The 21,204-nt window shown below is 37.4% G+C and overlaps 1 protein-coding gene across 3 annotated transcripts in view; it reads left to right on the top strand.

Annotated features, from left to right (window-relative positions):
• Positions 1 to 20,249, top strand: part of vangl1 (VANGL planar cell polarity protein 1) — a 47,701-nt gene extending 27,452 nt beyond the window's left edge. For 2 of the 3 annotated variants that reach the window (XM_022665627.2, XM_022665628.2), the window contains exons 4-10: positions 11,423 to 11,857; positions 12,765 to 12,940; positions 13,342 to 13,475; positions 14,723 to 14,758; positions 17,367 to 17,502; positions 17,695 to 17,929; positions 18,699 to 20,249. In XM_022665627.2, coding sequence (XP_022521348.1) covers positions 11,423 to 11,857; positions 12,765 to 12,940; positions 13,342 to 13,475; positions 14,723 to 14,758; positions 17,367 to 17,502; positions 17,695 to 17,929; positions 18,699 to 18,959 — 1,413 coding nt within the window. In that variant the 3' untranslated portion in view covers positions 18,960 to 20,249. The remainder of the gene's footprint in view (positions 1 to 11,422; positions 11,858 to 12,764; positions 12,941 to 13,341; positions 13,476 to 14,722; positions 14,759 to 17,366; positions 17,503 to 17,694; positions 17,930 to 18,698) is intronic. The other variant, XM_007227742.4, reaches the window with a different exon arrangement.
• Positions 20,250 to 21,204: the final 955 nt, after the last annotated feature.

Here is a 21,204-nt window from a genome sequence, read left to right as displayed (position 1 = left end):
TTAAGTATATATTCAGGTAGAGTCAGCTGACCTCATTTATTCAGCACATACTGTTGCTGAACCTAAACCTGCAGACCAACTGCAGCATCAACCAACCAACACATCATTTACTTGGATTATATCAGTACAATGAACTGAAAATAAATGTCTGAAGCCTGAATTTACTGGTTTTAACAGCAGTGTGTGGCCTATGGATAGAGTAAAACATTCAGGGTGTGGACTGAAGTGTGTGAAGTGTGACTTTGAAGCTGAGAAAGGGTCTGTTAGCAGCTGTGTTGACGTCATCAGTGTAACAACTGTAATCAAACCATGGGGCACTGGTCTTACAACACCCCACACACTGCTTACACACACACACACTAACAGTACTGTCTAATTCTATCTGTGTGTGTGTGTGTGTGTGTGTGTGTTGGGATTTGTGTGTGGAGTAATGTGGGTTTTGCATGTGCTGTAAAATGGAATGAAATCCACTTATCTGCACAGTCGGCTCAGACTGTGACTAAAGCCTGCTGTGTGACCGCTGAGGCTGAGCACAGAGTACTATCAAAATAAATACACACAGAATACAGCCGAATAAAAGACCAGAGGAAAAAGGAATAAAACATTAAATTGATTAAAGATAATAAGCTAGTAATAGTTTAACTGCTTGAATTTTTGCACCAGGAGTAAAGCAGCATAAAGTTATCCAAAAGCAGTGTGTAAGACTGGTGGAGGAGAACATGATGCCAAGATGCATGAACACTGTGATTAAAAACCAGGGTTATTCCACCAAATATTGATTTCTGAACTTCTTTGCATTATTTGAGGTTTGAAAGCTCTGCATCCTTTTTTGTTAGTTTAATCATTTCTCATTTTTCGGCAAATAAATGACATTATTTTTATTTGGAATTTGGGAGAAATGTTGTCTGTAGATTACAGAATAAAACATCAAGGTTCATTTTACTCAAACATAAACCTATACATAGCAAAATCAGAGAAACTGATTCAGAAACTGAAGTGCTCTACTATTTTTTCCAGAGCTATAAATGTACACTCCAACCTTCACACAGATTCATCAGCCTTATTTTTTTTTTCTATTAACATGATGAACATATTTGTATTTCAAATATGTCAGATAGTATTATTGCTTTTATTATGATGATTGTTCATAAGCCTTAATTTTTGGTGCCCTACGTGCAAATACGTGTTCCATGTGGGCGGAGAACACCAGCACTGGACACTGGAAATGTTTGATAGTGAAGCAAATTTGCTCCCAATTTAACATCCTATAAATTCCTGTGTTAACCTACTGCTTGTAGGTTGTAGGTTGTAGGGAAATTGCCACACCAGCAGTAAGCCACCAGCTTTACCTGCACTGTCTGCATTATTTCTCTTCACTGCCTTCCTCCACCTCTCCTCTCCAGAGTCTCTGAGTCTATCTTCTGAACTCTGAACTCCCCTGACCATCTGCCTGCTCTATCAGCAAAATTACTCCAAAATCCCAACCGAGATCCGCTCTCTCCTCAGAGAGTTCAGTTTCTGCTACTGCCCAATGCTTATCTTCCCCCTCAGCAGCCTTGTGCTAAAAAAAGATTTTCTTCTTTTTTTTTTTAGGAAAATATTAAGAATTTTAAATTTAAACAGTTTTTTTTTTGTTGTTGTTGTTATCCTAGCTGCAATAGTGTTGTACCTGTGTGTACGTGCAGTGTGTACTCTCACTGGTTGCTAAAGGTAAAGCATATTAAATATATTAATAAAGGCCTACAAACTATAACCAGCCCTAAAACTCTCTTTCTTTATTTCAGTTTCCGAAGCTTAAATGATAGTTGGTGATCTTGGCTGATTGTAGATTAAATATTGAAGGTTTGGGAATGGCACTCGCGTAGATTGGCTCTATTAAAGAATAATGAAGATATTACAGGAACAGAGTGAGAGGGGGACAAATCCGTTCCAGCAGCCGTGAAAATGGGAATGACATGTCATGGAGAGAAAGAGAGTCGGAGGGAGCGAGAGAGCGGGGGATATGTCGTGGAGAGAGAGAGACAGAGTTGGAGGGAGCGGGAGATGCGCTTCTCTCAGCTTCATATCGTTCCTCACTCATTCTGACCTACTTGGCTTAACCTCAGTGGGAGATGACACACAGTTTTTACAAGTCCTCATGTCTGTCTGAATTCATTAGTGTGTGTATGTGTGTGGGAGGGTGTGTGTGTGTCGGAGGATGTGTGTGGGTGTGTTTTAAATGCCACTGGTCAGTCCAGAAGTATTACTGTAATACACAGTGTATTAAACGCTTCTGTAATGATGTAATGTTGCCCACATTACAAGAATTGCAGTTTGCATTAAAGAAATGTTGTTTTAAATTGGCAGTTAACACTGATTTGAGTAATTCTATGACCATTTCACATGGGGAGCAGTTTAGTTGTACTGGGAGGATTTTTAGATGGATGGATGGATGGATGGATGGATAGAACACTGTACAATGTACACCATTAACTGTGTATATTGGAAAGATGACTGATGTCAGCCATACAGACAGTGAAAGTACACAGGTATATAATAATTTAACAGTGCAAATTTACAAAGCTGTAAACAGTGGACTATAAATAAGAAAGAAAAACTAGTGCAGAATGGGCTAAATTAATATTTTCATAGATTCATAGTATGCATCTAATTGGACTAAATTCGATTGATACTATGCATGGTTGGTTGTTGGTGTGGTGCAGTGGATAACACCACGGTTCAATTCCAGGTCTGAGTGACTGAACAAGACTCAACACAACAACACTACATTGGCCCAACTCTGTAATAGAAATAACCTTGTAAGTCGCTCTGGATAAGAATGTCAGATAATTGACGTAAATGTAAATATATATGTAAATGTATTAGCTAAGGCTAATTTCAGTGTACTGCAGTGGATGAGCACACACACACTGTTACGAATGAGAGGGTGGACGTAAGTGCAGATATATTACAAATATTTTAAATAAACAAGATAAATGAAAACAAAACAGAGAACAAACACGGGTATCGCATAAATAAAGAAATAAACCCTTAGAAGTAGATAATGAATAGAACAAAACTAAGTATGACTAAACAAACAAAACACTGGATAACTAGAACACTAGGGACACAAAATAAAATAGGTACACTTACTGAATTAACAAAACAACAGACCTGGATTCAGGGAACATAGATTCACAAAATACAAAACTTGGATATACAGACAGCAAAGATACAAAAGACTCGACAAGCAAACACTCATACAAAGGGCTATTTATACACAAGGAGGGTGAGGACCGGTAATGAGGGGGCGGGGTTACAAACAGGACACAAGGTGACAACACTAATGGCTAGGGCGGGGCTAGGGCGGAGACAGGACAATAACAAAACAATACCATGTGCTCAAAAAAGCACATGGCTGGAAACACAAGACAGGAAAACAGGGCAGGAGCACAGAAAACCAAAAGAGGGAAAAACACAGGACAGACACAGGCTAATATGTGACACACACACACACACACACACTTGGTTGTTTCATGTATGTTCAGCACAGTGAGAAAGGGAAAGCCCCTGGCGCTGCTGGAAGGCTAATGCTAATCCCTGACTGGTTGTCATGTTTGCTCATATATCTGGTCTTCACCGTGTAATGCAGCCAGTGTAGCTGAGGTGCTCTGTATTATGGGTGTCGTACAGTGTGTGACTGGGTGTGAAATGTAGTGTATTGGTCACTCACTTCATATTTATACATTGAGAAATTAAGGCAAGTAACGGAATGCAAATTACTAATTACATACAGACGCCTTCATATGTGTGTATTGGGGTCTTCCTTCATTATTCTATTGCTGGGAATATTTCTGCATGTTTCTAAAAATAATCTAGCTATATTTTAGCTAGTGAAATTATCTTATTTGAGGGCAATACATCTTTAATTTCTCTGATCAGAAGGTTTATCTCATTTAGCATAAGATAAAAAAAGTATTTTTAAGCAATTTGAACTAAAAATAAGCATAAAAGGTCACCAGTTATGTTATTCTGCTACTTGTGTTCATATTTAAAATATAAAACCAGTGATGTTTGCTTGAATTAAGTCTTACTTTACACATTTTGAGTCTTACTAAGAACCATTTGCTCATCCTACTGGAAGATTTGTTTTGTTTGCCTAATATAAAAATATACATCTCAGTTTCTATGTATTTTAGCTAGTTTTTGCCAGTAGATTTTTTTGCAGTGTATTAGTTTAAAATTGTTTTTGTGTAAGACTTTTTTAATCCATGACTATTTTTGGCTCTGAATGCCTTACTTCTGTCATGTTTGTAAATTGCATGCTACTGGTCAAGAGTATTTACTCTGAGAAACTATTAGAAGGCCAAGGACCCTATTTTAGCGTTTTTAGACATGCCGTCAAGTGCAGCTTGATTTAGGGTGTGCCAATGTGTCTTTGCTATCATAACGACAGGAAAAGTACACCTTGCACACCCCAAACGCACAAAAGCATGTACTAAGTCTTGTTAATTAGTCATTTTTTAATACATATGAAAGCAATAATGAACCAATGTAACCAGGCAATTAAACAGCAATTCTACATTCAGGTGGGTACATATACGGTAGAAACACTACTACTACTAAAGAAGCATTTCTGTAAGCTAAAAAGAAATCGGTGTCTAATCAGTAGGTACGCTAGGTGAGCTCCTAGTCCTGGTGGAAGTAAATAAATTCATACAGTGGCTGAGTTGTCAACATATTACTAGTATTATGACCATATTTTACTGCAATTGTCCTTTAATCATTATATTATTTATCAATAGAAATAATACACTGCTTAGATAAACAAGTAATATAATATAATTGCTGTAAGTCATTTTCACAGTACTTTATATTTATTGCTAATTATATTACAATTATCAGTGATTATTTGAAATGCTTTACTCAAATGAGAGAATTATTTAAAACTATGTTAGAACTATTTAGAATAAACAGTGCATTGTATTTGGAGTAGAGTTGAGTAGCGTAGAATGGATTGTGGGCTGTTTTTGTCTTTGTTTTTTCATTTATGTGTTCAGGACTGTTGGATGGCATCAGCTGTGTCCTTGTGTCCTCTGTATTCTTTGTTCCTGCCCCAAATAAGAAGATTTATAGGCCCATTGGTGCAGCTAAGCCCGTGCTCCACGTTTCCTTTGTACATTGTGCCAAATATAATGATTCAGACTGAACATAATCTTTCTGAGGAATATTTTCAGCACTGATGCCCTTTTACAGAACATGCACTAAAACAGGAGACCTTCTGTTACTCTTATTACACGATTAATATAATTCAGTTTACCTTCAGTTCAGTAGTTCTGTATGATCATGTTGTGCACTAAAGGCTTAGTCAGGCTGTTATTATGATTATATTATTTTATTAATCTGAAGGCTGTTATTTTGTGATTTTTCAGTAATTACTATGTAACTACTTACTTATATGTTAGCTGTATTTTTTTGACAGTGAGAAATTTGATGTGTGAGCGCACGTACAGGGTCTCAGGGTTGAGGGCTTTATGAAAATTGATTTGGAATTGGAAGCTCAAGCTGTAATCCTACTTTATCTTTCTTTTGAATATCTTGAACATGTTATAAAATAAATTTATTCATCATATCAGTTAAGCTGTGGTCTCTGAAGAATTCTGATGAGTTTTGTGCTAGAATTTGTGTTTATTGTGCTGTATTATACAGCAGTGGCTACAAAACAGTCTAATTCCCAGTTGGGTTACATATAGTACTGGCCCCACATGTTATCTGGATACCTCAGAGCTCAGTAGAGAGACGGTACATATTTGACTTTTTGATTTTGGTTTACACTGTCAATATTATGGTAATTTCTGCTTTCTGTTTTTTTTTTCAATGTGTTGTAAACTATACATTGTGTACATTTACATTTATCTATATACATTTAGCTTCATATAGCCTGTTGTTAGTTAACATTATTAGCCTTATTCTGCATTTAAGGGTTTGGAAATTGGGAATCACCACTTGTAGGATTTGTAAACTGCACTCAAACTAGAGGGAAATACAACTTTAAAAAATATGAAATATAGTGCAACTGTTTACCTTTTCTATATGTTTTTAACCATTTTTGAGTTAACCTTATGAAGCTTGGCTGTAGACCACTCCCGAATCAAAATGTCCATGTAGAGACCCCATGCAGGCTTATAGAGGCTCTATATAGGCTTTTTATAGAGGCTTTATATTGGCTTTATAGAGGCTCTATATAGGCTTTTCGTGACTATTGAGGCTTTATAGAGGTTCTATATAGGCTCATGGGGGCTCTATAGAGGCTTGCAGATGCTCTATCAAGGCTTATACAGACTCTATCAAGGCTTGTAGAGGCTCTATATAGGCTTATAGAGACACTATCGGGGCTTATAGAGGCTCTTTATAGGCTTATACAGACTCTATCAAGGCTTGTAGAAGCTCTATATAGGCTTATAGAGACTCTATTGAGGTCATTGAGGCTCGATATAGGCTTATAAAGGCTCTATATAGGCTTATAGTGACTATCGAGGCTCTATAGAAGTTCTATATAGGTTTATAGAGGCTCTGTCAATGTTTTATAGAGGCTCTATTGAGGCTTTAAAGAGGCTCTATATATTGGCTTTATAGAGGTACTTTAAAGGCTTTATAGAGGCTCTATAGGCGTTATGAAGGCTCTATATAGGCTTTATAGAAACTCTATATAGGCTTTATAGAGACTCTATCAAAGCTTTATAAAGGCTCCATATGGGCTTCTTTTGTATTTGCTTTAAATTAATTCCAAAATCATCACATTATAAAACGTTAGGTCAAGTTGGTCATAACGCTAAACCAGTTAAATGGATTATATATTTGTTATAACCTTAAGACTTTAAGTCGTGGTGGATGGTGGTGGAGTTTTAGATGAAGTGAGTTGGTCGGATTGTTTAGCTGCCATTGGGAAGCTCCTGGGTATGTTTGTAAATATTTACACCGCTGTCTCATGAATCATAAATCATATTTAATTATTCAGGACTCAGGGCATGTGGTAATACTGTCACACTGAGCCTGGGTTTTGTGTGTGTGATATTTTAAACACAGCCTCTCTAGAGAGTAAGCGGGATTAATCTGTTCTCAGGTTTAGAACTACAAGTCCCAGAAGGCTTTGCAGCACATGTGCTCACTGCTTACAGTAAGACGTTTCTTACATGCTTGCTGTTCAGAGAGAGAGAAAGCAAATCAGATCCAATGTGACACATGTGAAGTCAGACTCCGCCTCTTTTTGAACTGCTGCTGTAGCATCACAGCGCTAACACTCGGAGGAAAGCGAAGCGACTTGGTTCTGATACAGCAGCTCACAGACGCAGCCTTGTGCTGATCCACATCACCCTAGGAGTGATGAGGGGAAAGAGAGAGCGCCATCTACTGTACCCACCCAGAGAGAAAAAGGCCAATTGTGCTCTCTCAGGGCTCCGATAGCTGATGCCAAGCTACATGAACAGGATTCGAACCGACAATCTCAGAAGATAAACTGAAGAGTTTATTTATATAAGAGTTTGCATTGTGGAACTACTTTACATGGTATCAGATATTTTGTAAAACTCTTTTACTATGTTATCTGATCTGATATTAATTTAATTAGATGTATTAGGCACTCTGAATGATTATAAATTAATGGACATAGCTGATATACCAATATAAACACACACTGAGTCACTATTCCTGTGAAATGCAGAATTACACTGCCAGTCTGCTCTGCGTTTAGTGTCCTGGCTCGTTCGTGAACACCCAGTCACAGAGTATTATTGTGGAAAGAATGAGAGGAAAAGGGATGGAGGCTGGAAAGAGGAGAGGTTCAGGCTTTCACACGCTCGTTTACCGCTCCCTCGCTCTCTCTCTCTTCCTGCTGCTCTCTTTCTCTCTCTCTCGCTCTCTCTCTCTCTGTGCTGGAACCCACTGTTCACCTCCACTAATGAGGAGGAAATGAACGGCAGTCTGACTCAAACAGGGCACACACGTACGGGCCTACAGAACACACACACACACACACACACACACACACATACACTGACTCTTACATACCTGACCCTCAGAGTGTTGTTCTATAATCGAAAATACAGCATTCTCTCACTTTGTTTAAATAATTATTTTATTGTGGGCCCTATTTTAGTGGTCTATAGTGCACTGGTCAATTACGTATGACACAGTTGATGTTTAATAACATTAAAATCATTAAATAAACCAATCAGTGTGCCAGTTGTCATTCCCTTTAAGAGTCAGGTGCGCTCTGACTTTGGCGGGACAGAAATGTGATGAACAGGATGTGAAGGTGACATCCTGTTACAGGGCTACAATGAAAGCCATCAGAGCTCACTCAGATTTCTCTGTAGTCTTTGTCTGGGTTTTTTATTTTATTTGTATTTGATAACTGGTTTATATCTGGCACTGCCGCTGCCACATTTACTCTGTGTGTAAACACTGATTCTGTGTGTAAAGAGCTCATAAAAGCAGAACATGCAGGCAGTGTTATGAAAGAGAAACACTATTTCTGTAGCTGTTTCCCTGCATCGCAGCCAGCATGTCAAGAGTGACATTCACTCATAGTTTGTGTGGATGACAGAAAACCAGGACTGGAGTTTTGGATGAAAGATTAGAGTACAGAAAATTTAGAATTTTTGATTGCAGACGATGTGAGCCCAAGATATATTTTTTGGAAGGTTTAACCCTTGTGTTCGGGTCTGTGGGACCCGTTTTCATTTTTCATTAAATGATACAAAAAAAAATATTTTTTCTAACTCAAACTCATTGCCATTGGCTCATTTTTTGTGAAAAACATATATCAAAACACATTTTCGATAACTAATAAAAAAGAGTAGCACTTTTTGAAAGAAATGTTTATATTGCTTGCAATTTAGGTGAAGCAAGCATGTGTAAAGCATTTTAATGTAAAATTGCTTAATTTTGCTGAATTAAATTCAAGTAACAAAGTAAACGAGTAACAAAAATATGAACACCACACAAGGGTTAAAATAAAAAAAATGGATATTTTTTGGTAGTGCATGATAGCTGTTTTTTTTTTTTTGGCTGATTTTGAATCAGCTGAAGCTATTTGATTGATTCAAAATGCAAAATGCAGCTGGCAGAGTTCCCACTACGATTAAAAAAAGGGAGCACATTTAAGTTTGCATATAAAGAAGTAACCAAATATCTTCCGTCAAAAAATTTAAAGATCTTGTAAAAGAAAGATTTTAGCATGAAAAGATTTGAATAGAATAGCAATTTTGTAGACTATTGCCAAAGCAATTAATCATAAACTTAAATAGATATTAGAAAAAAATAATAATAATAACATAAACATAGATTAGAGATTAGAGAGAGAAAATAATAGTACGCTTAAAAACTCTCTCTAATGGTTCTCTCTTTCTTTCTCTCTCTCTCTCTCGTTCTCTCTCTCCCTAATAAACTGATGAATATAAATAGCCAGTTTTTGTTTTGTTTTTTCTCTTGCGTTACTCATGCATAGAGAAGGGAATGAATTTTTCCTTTTCATTTTCTCCACTACTCCTCTACACAGCGGTGTAGAGCCCAGGGCAGAGTGAGCTGGATTAAACTCCTCATATTTCTGCATTTTCTCTTTCATCTGTGCCTCCATTATTCCTCCACATCACCTACTTTTTTATACTTCTTTTACTCTCTCTCTCTCTCTCATGTCCGGAAACTTCTTCTCCCTGACGTCTCATTGTTATGATCGTATTATATCTTCTATTTGCGAGGAATCAGAGCTACTTCTCTCCCTTCAGATGAAAGACTAAACTGCAGCCCTGAAACAGCAGCACATAAACAAATAAACAAATAAATAAGTAAGTGAGTAAGTGAGTAAGTAGCAGAAGATAAAAAGCAGAAAAATCCATTTCCTCACTTTGGTGTAATCCAGGCACTCGGTTTTATTCAGCTTCTGCAAACGGCTCTGCTGAGGTATTAACATGTCACAGTGCTGACTGGCTGTGAGGAAGTTTCTCGGCCTCATTTATATGCAGATTTATGCACGTGAGAGTAGAGTGCGATCATTGCTTTATGCTGATGAGGTTGTCTTTTGCATCCTGTGTGCTGTCTGTGTGTATTAAGACTGGAGGCACATTAGGAGATTTTTTGCTGTAGGAAAAAACCCAACAAAAACACTTTTTTATCGTTTCTATTATCCCTTAAATAAGTTTTAATGAATCTGCAGTGTTTTTCTTACTGGTAACAATGAGAACACTAAGAAAAATACTGATTATGCTGAAGAATGCCAGTTTATACTGCTCAATATCATCTTAACAAGCTTGTGTGCATCTTTGGACAAATTCAATAATAAAAATAGACTGCCAATATGAACAATTGAGTGGTAACATAATACAGTAGAATGAAAAATCCTGCACTTAAAAATTTGGGAAATGCATAAGGTCCATCACATTCTTTTCCCCTATAATCACATTTACATAGATGAAAACAGTTAGGGATGAAACTGGCTCTCATCAGGACTGCTTAGTTAAGGAAGAGAGTTACCTCTGTTGCAGAGGATAAGTTAATCAGAGTTACTTCACAGAGTATTTAGGTTTGTTTAACAGTTTTCACTACATGATTCCTTATGTGTTATTTTATAGTTTGGATAAATGCAGTGTTCATATACAGTGTAAGAAAAAAAAGAATATATGTATATGCTACAAGTGCAGGGAGTCTGTGCTACTGGGGAAAGCTCCCATCTGTAAGGAGATCTGCGCAGTCGCAGTAGACATAACATGCTAAAAAACTAGAATAAAATATAGTATTTACGTGGTATTCTGACCCATATTTGAATGATCTATACCTATTCAAATGTTGGCTAGTCTTAAATGAATGGATATAACTGAAGATGATCACAGAGTGAACTGACTTTCCAATAAAGACATAAAGTACCAACCGCTTTGTCCAGATATAGGTGCATCTCAAAAAATTAGAATAGCATTAAAAAGTTACTTTATTTCTGTCATTTATTTCAAAATGTGAAACTCATATACTGTATTATATAGATGTACTACACACAGAGTGATCGATTTTAAGCATTAAGCATGATTATGGCTTACAGCCAGTCTCAGACAACTTTTATGGAAATGCACATTTCATTTTCCAGCAGGATTTGGCACACTGCCCACACTGCCAAAAGTACCAACTGGTCTTATAAAATATTCACATTTTCTGAGATACTGACAGTAAAAGAAATAAACACTTAAAATAGATCACTTTGTGTTTAATACATTTATATAATATATGAGTTTCACATTTTGAACTGAATTACTGAAATAAAGTAACTTTTCCATGATATTATCATTTTTTGAGATACACCTGTACATTGCTGCCATTTTAAACACACTTTTAAAGCAAAAAATAAATAAATATAATATTTAATAATCATAATAATGTCTTTTTCTTGTTTTTCCAGGATGATAACTGGGCTGAGACCACCACAGCGGTCACGGGCACATCTGACCACAGTCTCTCTCAGGAGGATTTAGCTGGTTTTGGTAAAGACTCTGAAGCTCCGGTGCAGAGGCAGAGCTGGCTGGCCTTCCTGCCGCTGGCGCTCACTCTGCTGCTGGGGGTCCTGGTGCTGGTCACCCCCCTGGCCTTCCTGCTGCTCCCCCAGCTGCTGTGGCCCGAGCGGCTGCAGGCGTGCGGGACGGCCTGCGAGGGGCTCTTCCTCTCTCTGGCCTTTAAACTGCTGATCCTGCTGCTGGCGGGCTGGGCGGTGTTCCTGCGGCGGCCGCGGGCTGCGCTGCCACGGCTCGCCATCTTTAAAGCCCTGCTGGCTCTCCTCACTCTGCTGCTGCTGCTCTCCTATTGGCTCTTCTTCGGAGTGCGCATCCTCGACTCACAGGTGAGGAAATCTTTACAGCATATACTAGTGCATCTCAAAAAATTCTGTTCAAAATGTGAAGCTCGCTTATATCTTTCATTGTTGATGATTATGGCTTACAGCCAATGAAATCCCAAAAATCAGTGTTTTAGAAAAGTAGAATATTATATAAGACCAATTGGTACTTTTTTGGCAGTGTGGACAGTGTGCCTCTAGAAGTCCTGCTGGAAAATGAAATCTGCATCTCCATAAAAGTTGCCAATTGTTCCAAATGAAATGCAAAATTTACTGATGGTCAGTGACTTATCCAACTGCTGACAAATCTTTTGAAGAGGTGGATTTTATTTTCCAGCAGGACTTGGCACACTGACAAAAGTACCAATTGGTCTTATTCAATATTCTAATTTTTGGAGGCAATAATAGACGCTTAAAAAAGATCACTCTGTTTGTAATACATCTATATAATATATGAGTGTCAGATTTGGCAGTGAATTACTGAAATAAAGTAACTTTTCAATGATTTTCTTATTTTTTGAGATGCACTAGTCCACTACTGGTGTATGTACCATACAAGCTGATTTTATTTTTATTTTTTTTCATCTAGTCAATGACTTTATTAGTGCATTTCTTTACCTGTCAGACTAACTCTAATTCTTCTCTTCACTGCTGAAACTAAAGACTTAAGACTAAACCTGTTTCCATGTGGATCAGCCAGACGTCTTCATCTAAAATGTCTCTTAAGAAAAAAAATCTACTTTTAATAGTTGCAGAGTTCTCTGTGTTTCTTGTGTGTAAGTGTAACTGTGTGCTACAGGCTTTGTAAATTTAGTTTTTATTATTTAAGTTTTCATTATTTCCATTGCTTCAGACCAGCTGTAAGCTGTTAACCAATTAAACATTAGCTTTTTTCTGTGTGTTTATGTTACAGGATGAGAATTATCAGGGTATAGTGCAGTTTGCAGTGTCGCTGGTGGATGCCCTGCTGTTTACACATTACTTGGCCGTGGTGCTGCTGGAGGTTCGGCATCTTCAGCCATGTTTCTGCCTGTGTGTGATTCGCTCTACTGATGGAGAGAGACGCCACTACAACCTGGGACAGCTCAGGTACATCCCACTGGGTGTTCTATGTGTGTGTAAGGGAAAAGAATGGCATCAAGCAGATCAATCAGGGGATTGCTAAAGTCATTGTTTAAAATAAAATCATCATATACATTTTTTAAAATAATTTTATTTAAATGTTTTATCTCATTTTCTCCTCAATTTACAAGGCCAGTTACCCACCCCAGTCATAAGGACTCCCCCAATCACTAGTGAGGCCCCAACACACCAGGAGGGTGAAGACTAGCGCACGCCTCCAGTCAGACTATTATTATTATTGTCATTATAGCATCATGATCTTATTGTTCATAAAATATGACTTAGGTTTAATAAAAGTAGCTGTTTGTTCTTTAATAAACCTGTAGAGCTTTATTCATTACTCTCTCTCTCTCTCTCTCTCTCTGCAGTATTCAGCGGGCGGCTGTGGTGGTTCTGGAACAGTATTATAAGGATTTCTCTGTGCATAACGCTGCTCTGCTGACGGCTGCTAAATCCAGAACAGCCAAACACCTGGCTGCTCTAAAAGTTTATAATGTGGACGGTGAGTTGGATATTTTCATATGTGTTACAAATTAGTACTGACTATTTACTGCATGAATAGGTGCATGAATACCAATACCAATGTACTATACTAATGTACTATTTAGCCAATTAGCGAGTTAAAATATAGTATACAATTAACTTACTTCTATAGAGTAAAAATCTGTGAATAATTTCATAACTTCTTAAAAGTGTGCTTCTTTGTAAAAGTAAAGTAAAAAAAAAAAGACTACCAAAAAAACTCAAAATAGACTCACTTAAAATTATATTAGGCTACTGATTTATTCAGGTTAATTGTAGATAGAGGTAAAAATATACATACGTTTTCGTATACGTATTCGTTGGGAAAAAAATTATAATGATTCATCCCTACTATATTTCACATTACAAACATCTGATTTTTTTTTTTTTACAAAAACTAAGGAAAACTAAATCGTTATAATTGGTTATATCGTTATAACATCCTCTGTTTCCAAAATCAACATTTGTTTACTTAATCCTTCATAGAAATGTGATATTTTGTTGAAGTGGTATTTACAAATTCCTGTGAGGTAATCAGATCCCACACTTCACTCCGAAAAAGACCACTTAAACCAACTGTGCAAGTTCAGATATTTTAGTCTAATTCGGATTGAAATTCCACAACAATTCCGCAACAGCTTGCCATCAGCTGCCAGAGCCCCGAGAGAGCACATTGGCTCTCAGCCTTGCTCTCTCTGGGTGGGTACAGTACAGTAGATGGCACTCTTTTCCCTCATCACTCCTAGGGTGATGTGGATCAGCACAAGGCTGCGTCTGTGAGCTGGTGTATCAGAACCGAGTCATTACGCTTTTCTCTGAGCATTAGCGCTGTGATGCTACTCAAGCAACAGTTTAAAAAGAGGTGGAGTCTGACTTCACATGTGCCGGAGGAGGCATGTGCTAGCCTAAATTATGAGAAAAATGAAAATATATATATATATATATAAAAAAAATGTATGTACTAATTGGTGGAGTACTATTGTAAAAGTTGGAGTTCTGAAGTAGGGACTGTCTAGTGAGAAAACTGGTAGAATTTTAGTCTGTTGTAACAACAGAGCCACACACACACACACACACACATACACACTTACCATTCCTGTGGTTTGAGGCTGACAAGATATGAAGACTATTATCCAGTCACTTGATATCTGGATGCATTTTTCTCTCTGGGGTCTTTCTCTCTCTCTCTCTCTCTCTCTCTCTTTCTCTCTCTCACTCTCTCCACAGCGTTTAAAGCTAAACTGAAAACCTATCTCTCTGACTGTAAGTTAAAACCATGGAATGCACTGAGCACCCACTGACCCCTGCACGGCCCTGGGGGAATTTCAGCAAGCAGGAATTTTCAGTTAGTGATATAAAACCTCAACAGCATATCCAGTGACTAAAGATTTATTGATTTATGACACTTTATTGATTGATAGTTGATAGTCTGTAATACATGTTTGTCTAGTTAAACATCTGAAATTATACCTGTTATGATTAATTTAAAATATTTTGCGGTTTTATGTTATTCCATCAATGACTGTCTTAAAACCCAAATAGTCATGTACTCATTCTCTTAATTAATCATGTATGTTTTTAGGCTTGTGTGAAATTTCAAGTATTTTATATATTTCAATAGATTCCAAGATTTCCAGTATTTTGTCTAAGGGTGAGTTTTCAGTGAAGGTTCTCCAGCACTAAGGCTAGGGGCAGCAGCATTAGCATAAGCCGCCCGATAGCGCTAGACTGAGAAACCCTGAGTGTTCCTGTAACCCAGGGCACTATCAGGTAACATCAAAAGAGCTAGCACTGTGGTTAGCGGCTAATGCTAATGCTGCTGCTCCCAGCCTTAGTGCTGGAGAAACTTCACTAAAACTCATCCTTATAACACTATTCTTTAGCAGAATGGCTTTACTGCCTTCCTTATAACCTGACTGGTAAAATTAATACATAAGACGCATTCATTATAAGGCACACTGTTGAGTTTTGGAAAAATGTAATGATTTTAAGTGTTCCTTATAGTGCAAAAAATATGGTATATGTGTGTATATAATTATTATTATTATTATATAATGATCTTGTTGGACTGAGCTTGAGGTATACAGCTGAGAAATTCAGCTTTTTTGACTCCTTTGGGCTTTTTTACTTTCACACAACACAACACAACCCACACACACACACACACATATATACTGCACCTACCTGCTTAGTCTGCACTTAGTGTTCTGTGTAACACCAGTGTTCTCCCCGCACCACCAACCCTGTTCACACACTCCCTCACACACTGACCGACTTCTGTGTGGTGCACCTATCTATCACTGTGACGTTCTCCTGCCCCCAGGGTGTGTAAACTCACCATGACCCAGTGATTCTCACCAGGGACTGGAGGCACCTAGAGTAGTAGAGCATTCTCACCAATAAGCAGCTAATAAAGTACACCAGGAATATGTGTGTGTGTGTGTGTGTGTGTGTGTGTGTGTGTATACAAGAATTATAAGATGATCGGTACCATGATATTAAAAACTAGTGCTGTGTTCTATTTGCATTTCATAGTTAGAGGTAGGACATTTTAACTTTTTAATTGTTTAATTTTAACACCACAGGTTAAATTTCCTACTAGAAAAGCAGGGAGAGCCCCACAAACCCTGAGTTCAGAATCCAAGATGGTCAACAGTAGTAAAATCATTCAGAAATACATGCTAACAACAATCTTACAATGCTAGCTGTTGCGGCATAGCATTCATTACCCATGCAAAAAAAAAAAAATCCTTTACAAGCTCAAAATAGCTCTACACTTCATAAATTGAATTCTGAAAGCCCTGGTATTTAAAATAAAGCACTGAGAGCACTGTTTATACACACAGTAGTCTACCCTAGACTACCCTAGTCTAGACTGCTATCGCCGCTGCCATCTTGAAATTAAATCTAAATAATTTTATAATGCTGATACATAAATTGATGTAAAGTTTTCTTAAATCCTTGAATTTGACAAGAGGTAAACAGGGTGATAGGGTGAAGTGAACCCTATAAACTCATATTTGTGTTTTTCACAGATTTATTACTACAAGACACTTTCTCTGAATTATGTGTTCTTTGCTGTTGTAGTTTGGAGACCTGTGGCGCCCTCATGTGTTAGTGTAGTTAAACAACACTTTTTCTTACAGTAAATCATAAGTTATTATTTCACATTTAAACTCAGTACAGATGGAGATTATTAGTGTCAGACAAGTTTTTGCTACAGGAAATGATTTGGATGAGTGTGCGAATACTTCTGGCTATATAATATATGCACATTACTGGCTTACCCTGTTAAGACAGTTAAAGACTGGAAAGGACTGATACCATGTGATACTCGATAGCACAGCATGATTGCGTTACAATAAAGCAAACTAGCACATTATATCTTCAAACACCATTTAGCGACTCTTCAAGCAGGCTTTAGATACTGTCCTCTAAAGGAAGTTGGCAAAGCTGAGTTAAAGGAGAACTCAGAAAGTGTGAAATGGACTTTGAGTGTATTATAATGTGATTAAAATTACTTACTTGTGTTGAATAGCCCTCCTCTGTTCTCCTGCAGCTTTCTGAGATCCAGTATTTTGTGCACTTTGCCCAAAATTTTGCCCCTGCAGATAAAGTAAAATGTTTTTTTCACCGTTTTCCAGACTCAAAGTAGCTTCACACTTTGCAAAACAAGGCCCTGACATTTAAAACAAGGCATTTAGAACTATAAAAACTGCACAAGAACCTTATTAAAAACACTGTTTACATCCTATATTGTAGGTAAATCTCTGGGTACCGCCATCTTGAATTTAAGTCACAATAACTTAACCGTTGACCACGAAGAAATAGAAGAAATTTATTAAATTTGTTCCATGTTTTTTGTCGTCAGGTCCCGGGAGTGATGGTGGAGCAAGTCAATCCCGAGCCAAAATGGCAGCAGCCGCCCGGCACAAAGACACCAGCCACAGCGAGCTGTACTACGAGGAGGCCGACCACGAGAGGAGAGTCCGCAAACGCAGAGCACGGTACGGCCATGATAACAGACACCCTGATCATCACCTGTTCCATCAGCTTCTCTCAGGCTGTTGAGGATAAAGACCTCCAGACTATGGAAAAGCTTTTTCCCATATACCATCACACTCATGAACAGCTGAACACACATATAAAACACTGTAATCAGGCTTTGAGGTGATCTCTTCTTTACTTCCTGTTTCCAGGCTGGTGGTGGCAGTAGAGGAGGCCTTCACACACGTACAGAGGCTGCAGGAGGAGGAGAAGAAGAAGCCTCCAGGTGATGTGATGGATCCTCGCGAGGCAGCACAGGCTATTTTCCCCTCGATGGCCCGAGCCCTGCAGAAGTACCTGCGGACCACCCGCCAGCAGCACTGCCACACCATGGACAGCATCCAGACCCACCTGGCCTTCTGCATCACCAACAACATGACCCCGAAGGTCTCACAAATTACACACACATCATTTATTTAACTTATTTATTTAACTTGTTCAGTTTCCTTTCATCCTGCTCCTTCCCGTTTATCCCTTTCTATTCCCCTAAATATTATCTGTATTCTGTCCAATCATCACACACTCTCTCTTTACATCTTAACCTCTCCTCTAACCAGCCTTCTTATTGGGTGTAGGAAAATATATGGTATTGTATTGCAATATTTTGTTTTGCAATACTGTATCGATTTCTTTTTTAAAAACACAGTATTGATTTTTAATAATTAGTTTACATGTAAAGATTAGTGTCTGACATGGTTCATTTAGTGTTGTTTTTAATCCCTGACCACTAGAAAGCTGTGTAATACTGTCGTTAGGTCCCACTGTTCTGATACAAAACAAAAGTCATATTATTAATGTTAATAATTGATGCGGATTTCATTTTCCAGCAGGACTTGGCACACTGCCCACACTGCCAAAAGTTCCAATTGGTCTTATATAATATAATATTCAAATTTTCTGAGGCACTGATTTTTGGGTTTTCATTGGCTGTAAGCGATAATCGTAATCTTCAACTATAAAAGAAATAAACGCTTAAAATAGATCACTCTGTTATACAGAGAGAGTAATACAGCTATATAATATATATGAGTTTCACATGTTGAACTGAATTATTTAAATAAAGTATTAAAGTTTTTAATGATATTCTAATTTTTGGAGAAAATTCCAATTATGTTTTATCAGAATTGTAATGTTGTTTTCTTGTTTTCTGTCTCAGGCATTTCTGGAGAGTTATCTGAGCTCAGGACCCACTCTGCAGTACGGACGGGAGTGTTGGCAGGCGCTGCAGTGGACGCTGGTCAGCGAGGCGGCGGTCACCAGCCCCCTGAGGGACGGCACCGAGTTCCAGCTGAAAAACGCTGACTTCAGCCTGGTGGTCAGCACCAAGTCCATCCCCCACCTCAAGATCAGCGAGGTGTACGTCCACCCAAAATCACACAAATTCGTCCTGCTGCTGCAGTCAGAGACGTCCGTCTGACACCGGCCGAGTCTCCATTACATCATCTTACTTTTCTACACGATAAACTTTGGAACAGTGTTTTTTCCTGATGGATTTCTTTTGGAAAAAAAAAAAATTGCCCACGCTTTTTTTCACTTTTTACTAATCGCATTTTACATATCGGACATATTTTGATACGCAGCCATTTTTTTTTTTTGTGGAACTGAATGGGAAAAAATAAACGTATTTATGAATAATTGACGGACATGCCTGAGTGCATATACCCTATGTGCATAAGTGTTGAAACGAGTGTTTGTATGTTGCACAGTGTTTAAGGAATTAAACTGTACATTAAAGGTGAGGTCAGACAGTAGCGTAAAAAATGTAGGAGTGTTGTGTTACACATCGTTCAAAACCTGTTCAAAACCTCCCAATCAAAATAAAAAAAGAAAGAAATTAGACGGAAATGGAAAGTGTTTAGCGTCAGATACCACAGACAGTCATTTAATATAATGCATTTATAGCCATTCATGCTTATGGAAGACTCAAAGCTCACTTTTAATAGAAGACAATTGGAATTTTTGAATTGTGTGAATTTTGTTAAAACACCCAAGGTAAAAATCTCTGTTAATCTATCTTCAAAAAAGCATGAAGCATTATTTTATTAGTAATACTTTTGTCATTGACAAAAAGTTAAATGGACAACACCCCTTTAGGTAAATATCACAGCTTGTAAATAGCCTGTTTTTTGGAGCCAGCAATCATATAAGTATACTTCCAGATTTCCCGAGTTCCTGTTAACTGCCATTTTTAATAACCAAACGAAGGAAATGACTGCCTGAAAATGCTCCTGATTTGTGGATATCTGTTACAGTATGTTATTGTTGGGATACATATATGCCGATTGTTGGGAAAAGTTAAAATTGGTACCATTTTAAAATATGGCTCCTTTATAAAGGATTTTTAAATAGCTTATAATGGTTTATTAATACTATTAATTAGGTTATAAATATGTTGTAAACCATTACTAAGCATTTACAACACTTACATAGAAAGGACAACAGTGGCCTGTAATTTTAGAATATTTATACTGTTAAATCTCATATAACATTCTGTATGCTTATCTTACTTTGTCGTCTGTTTCATCAGTCATCAGTCATTAACATATCTGTTATTAACTTTAACTACCCGGATTAATCTTGGATTAAATGTGGTGTATATTAAAATAAATTAATAATAAAGAACTAAACTGACTTTATATATTACTTTTTAGGTATAAAAATCAGGTATTAATGCTGACTGATAAAAAATAAAAAAAATAAAAAACAAGGTAGGATGCATTTTATGTTTATGTTTAAGTATTCACCATTTATAAACTTCCGCATTGACTGTTTATAAATCCTTTATAAAAGAGCCTTATTTTAAAGTGGTACCATAAAATTTATTTGATCTGTCCTTTCCTAACAATAATTGAGAACAAACCACAGCTCTAATGAACTAGTGTAGGTTAATGGTGCTCAGGATAAGACTTAATATAAACTCAAATTTTGATCATTGGCTTCAGCAACACAGTGAAAAAAAGGTTGTTTGCCGTAACTCTCCCTTTAAGAGTACTATAAATATTTTATTTTATCAGCACTGTTGTTCAGAAACACATCTATAAAGTAGTGTACCAGTGAGACCTGCTGTAGACTGAAGGGAATTCTTTTAACACCATTACATTTAATTTCTGCACACTGTATGTTTTCTCATATCACTTATAGGAAGTGCACCACAGCCTGTTTTGTGACTTAATCACTGTAGTAAATTACAAACTACATCTAAAGAAGATACGAACCTGGGGATGCTGCCTAAACTGCCTTTCTGATGAGCCTCGTTCTTCAGCAGTGTCTGCGTCGTTTTACAGGGCTCGAAATATTCACCAAAAGTGTGCAAACTACTCACCATACTTTTCTACTCATCGTTCATGAAGACTGTTTTATACTTTGTTTCTCGTTTCTAAAAAGAAACGATGCCAAGCCCTGTTTTTGCCTGTTTTACCTTCTGTGTCTGCCTCCCTGTAGTATCTTCACTTTTTGTGGTTAAATAGGTTAAAAAATTAAAATTGGAAAAGTGGAGTTTCTGTTTTCAAAGAACCTGCAGGCCATAATCTACTCCTGTAATCTTTTTATTTTATTTTATAAAACAGACAGATCCGTTCTGTAAATGAGGAGTTTGTTAAGAAACTAAACAGTGACACTGAGTGATTTGTATTTTTTTTACATTAATATTTGGATGTGTATAT

The sequence above is a fragment of the Astyanax mexicanus genome, chromosome 11, assembly GCF_023375975.1.
Source record: "Astyanax mexicanus isolate ESR-SI-001 chromosome 11, AstMex3_surface, whole genome shotgun sequence".
Classification (NCBI taxonomy): Eukaryota; Metazoa; Chordata; class Actinopteri; order Characiformes; family Acestrorhamphidae; genus Astyanax; species Astyanax mexicanus.
Note: the sequence above shows the minus strand (reverse complement) of the source record. Positions and strands in the feature narration are given on the sequence as shown.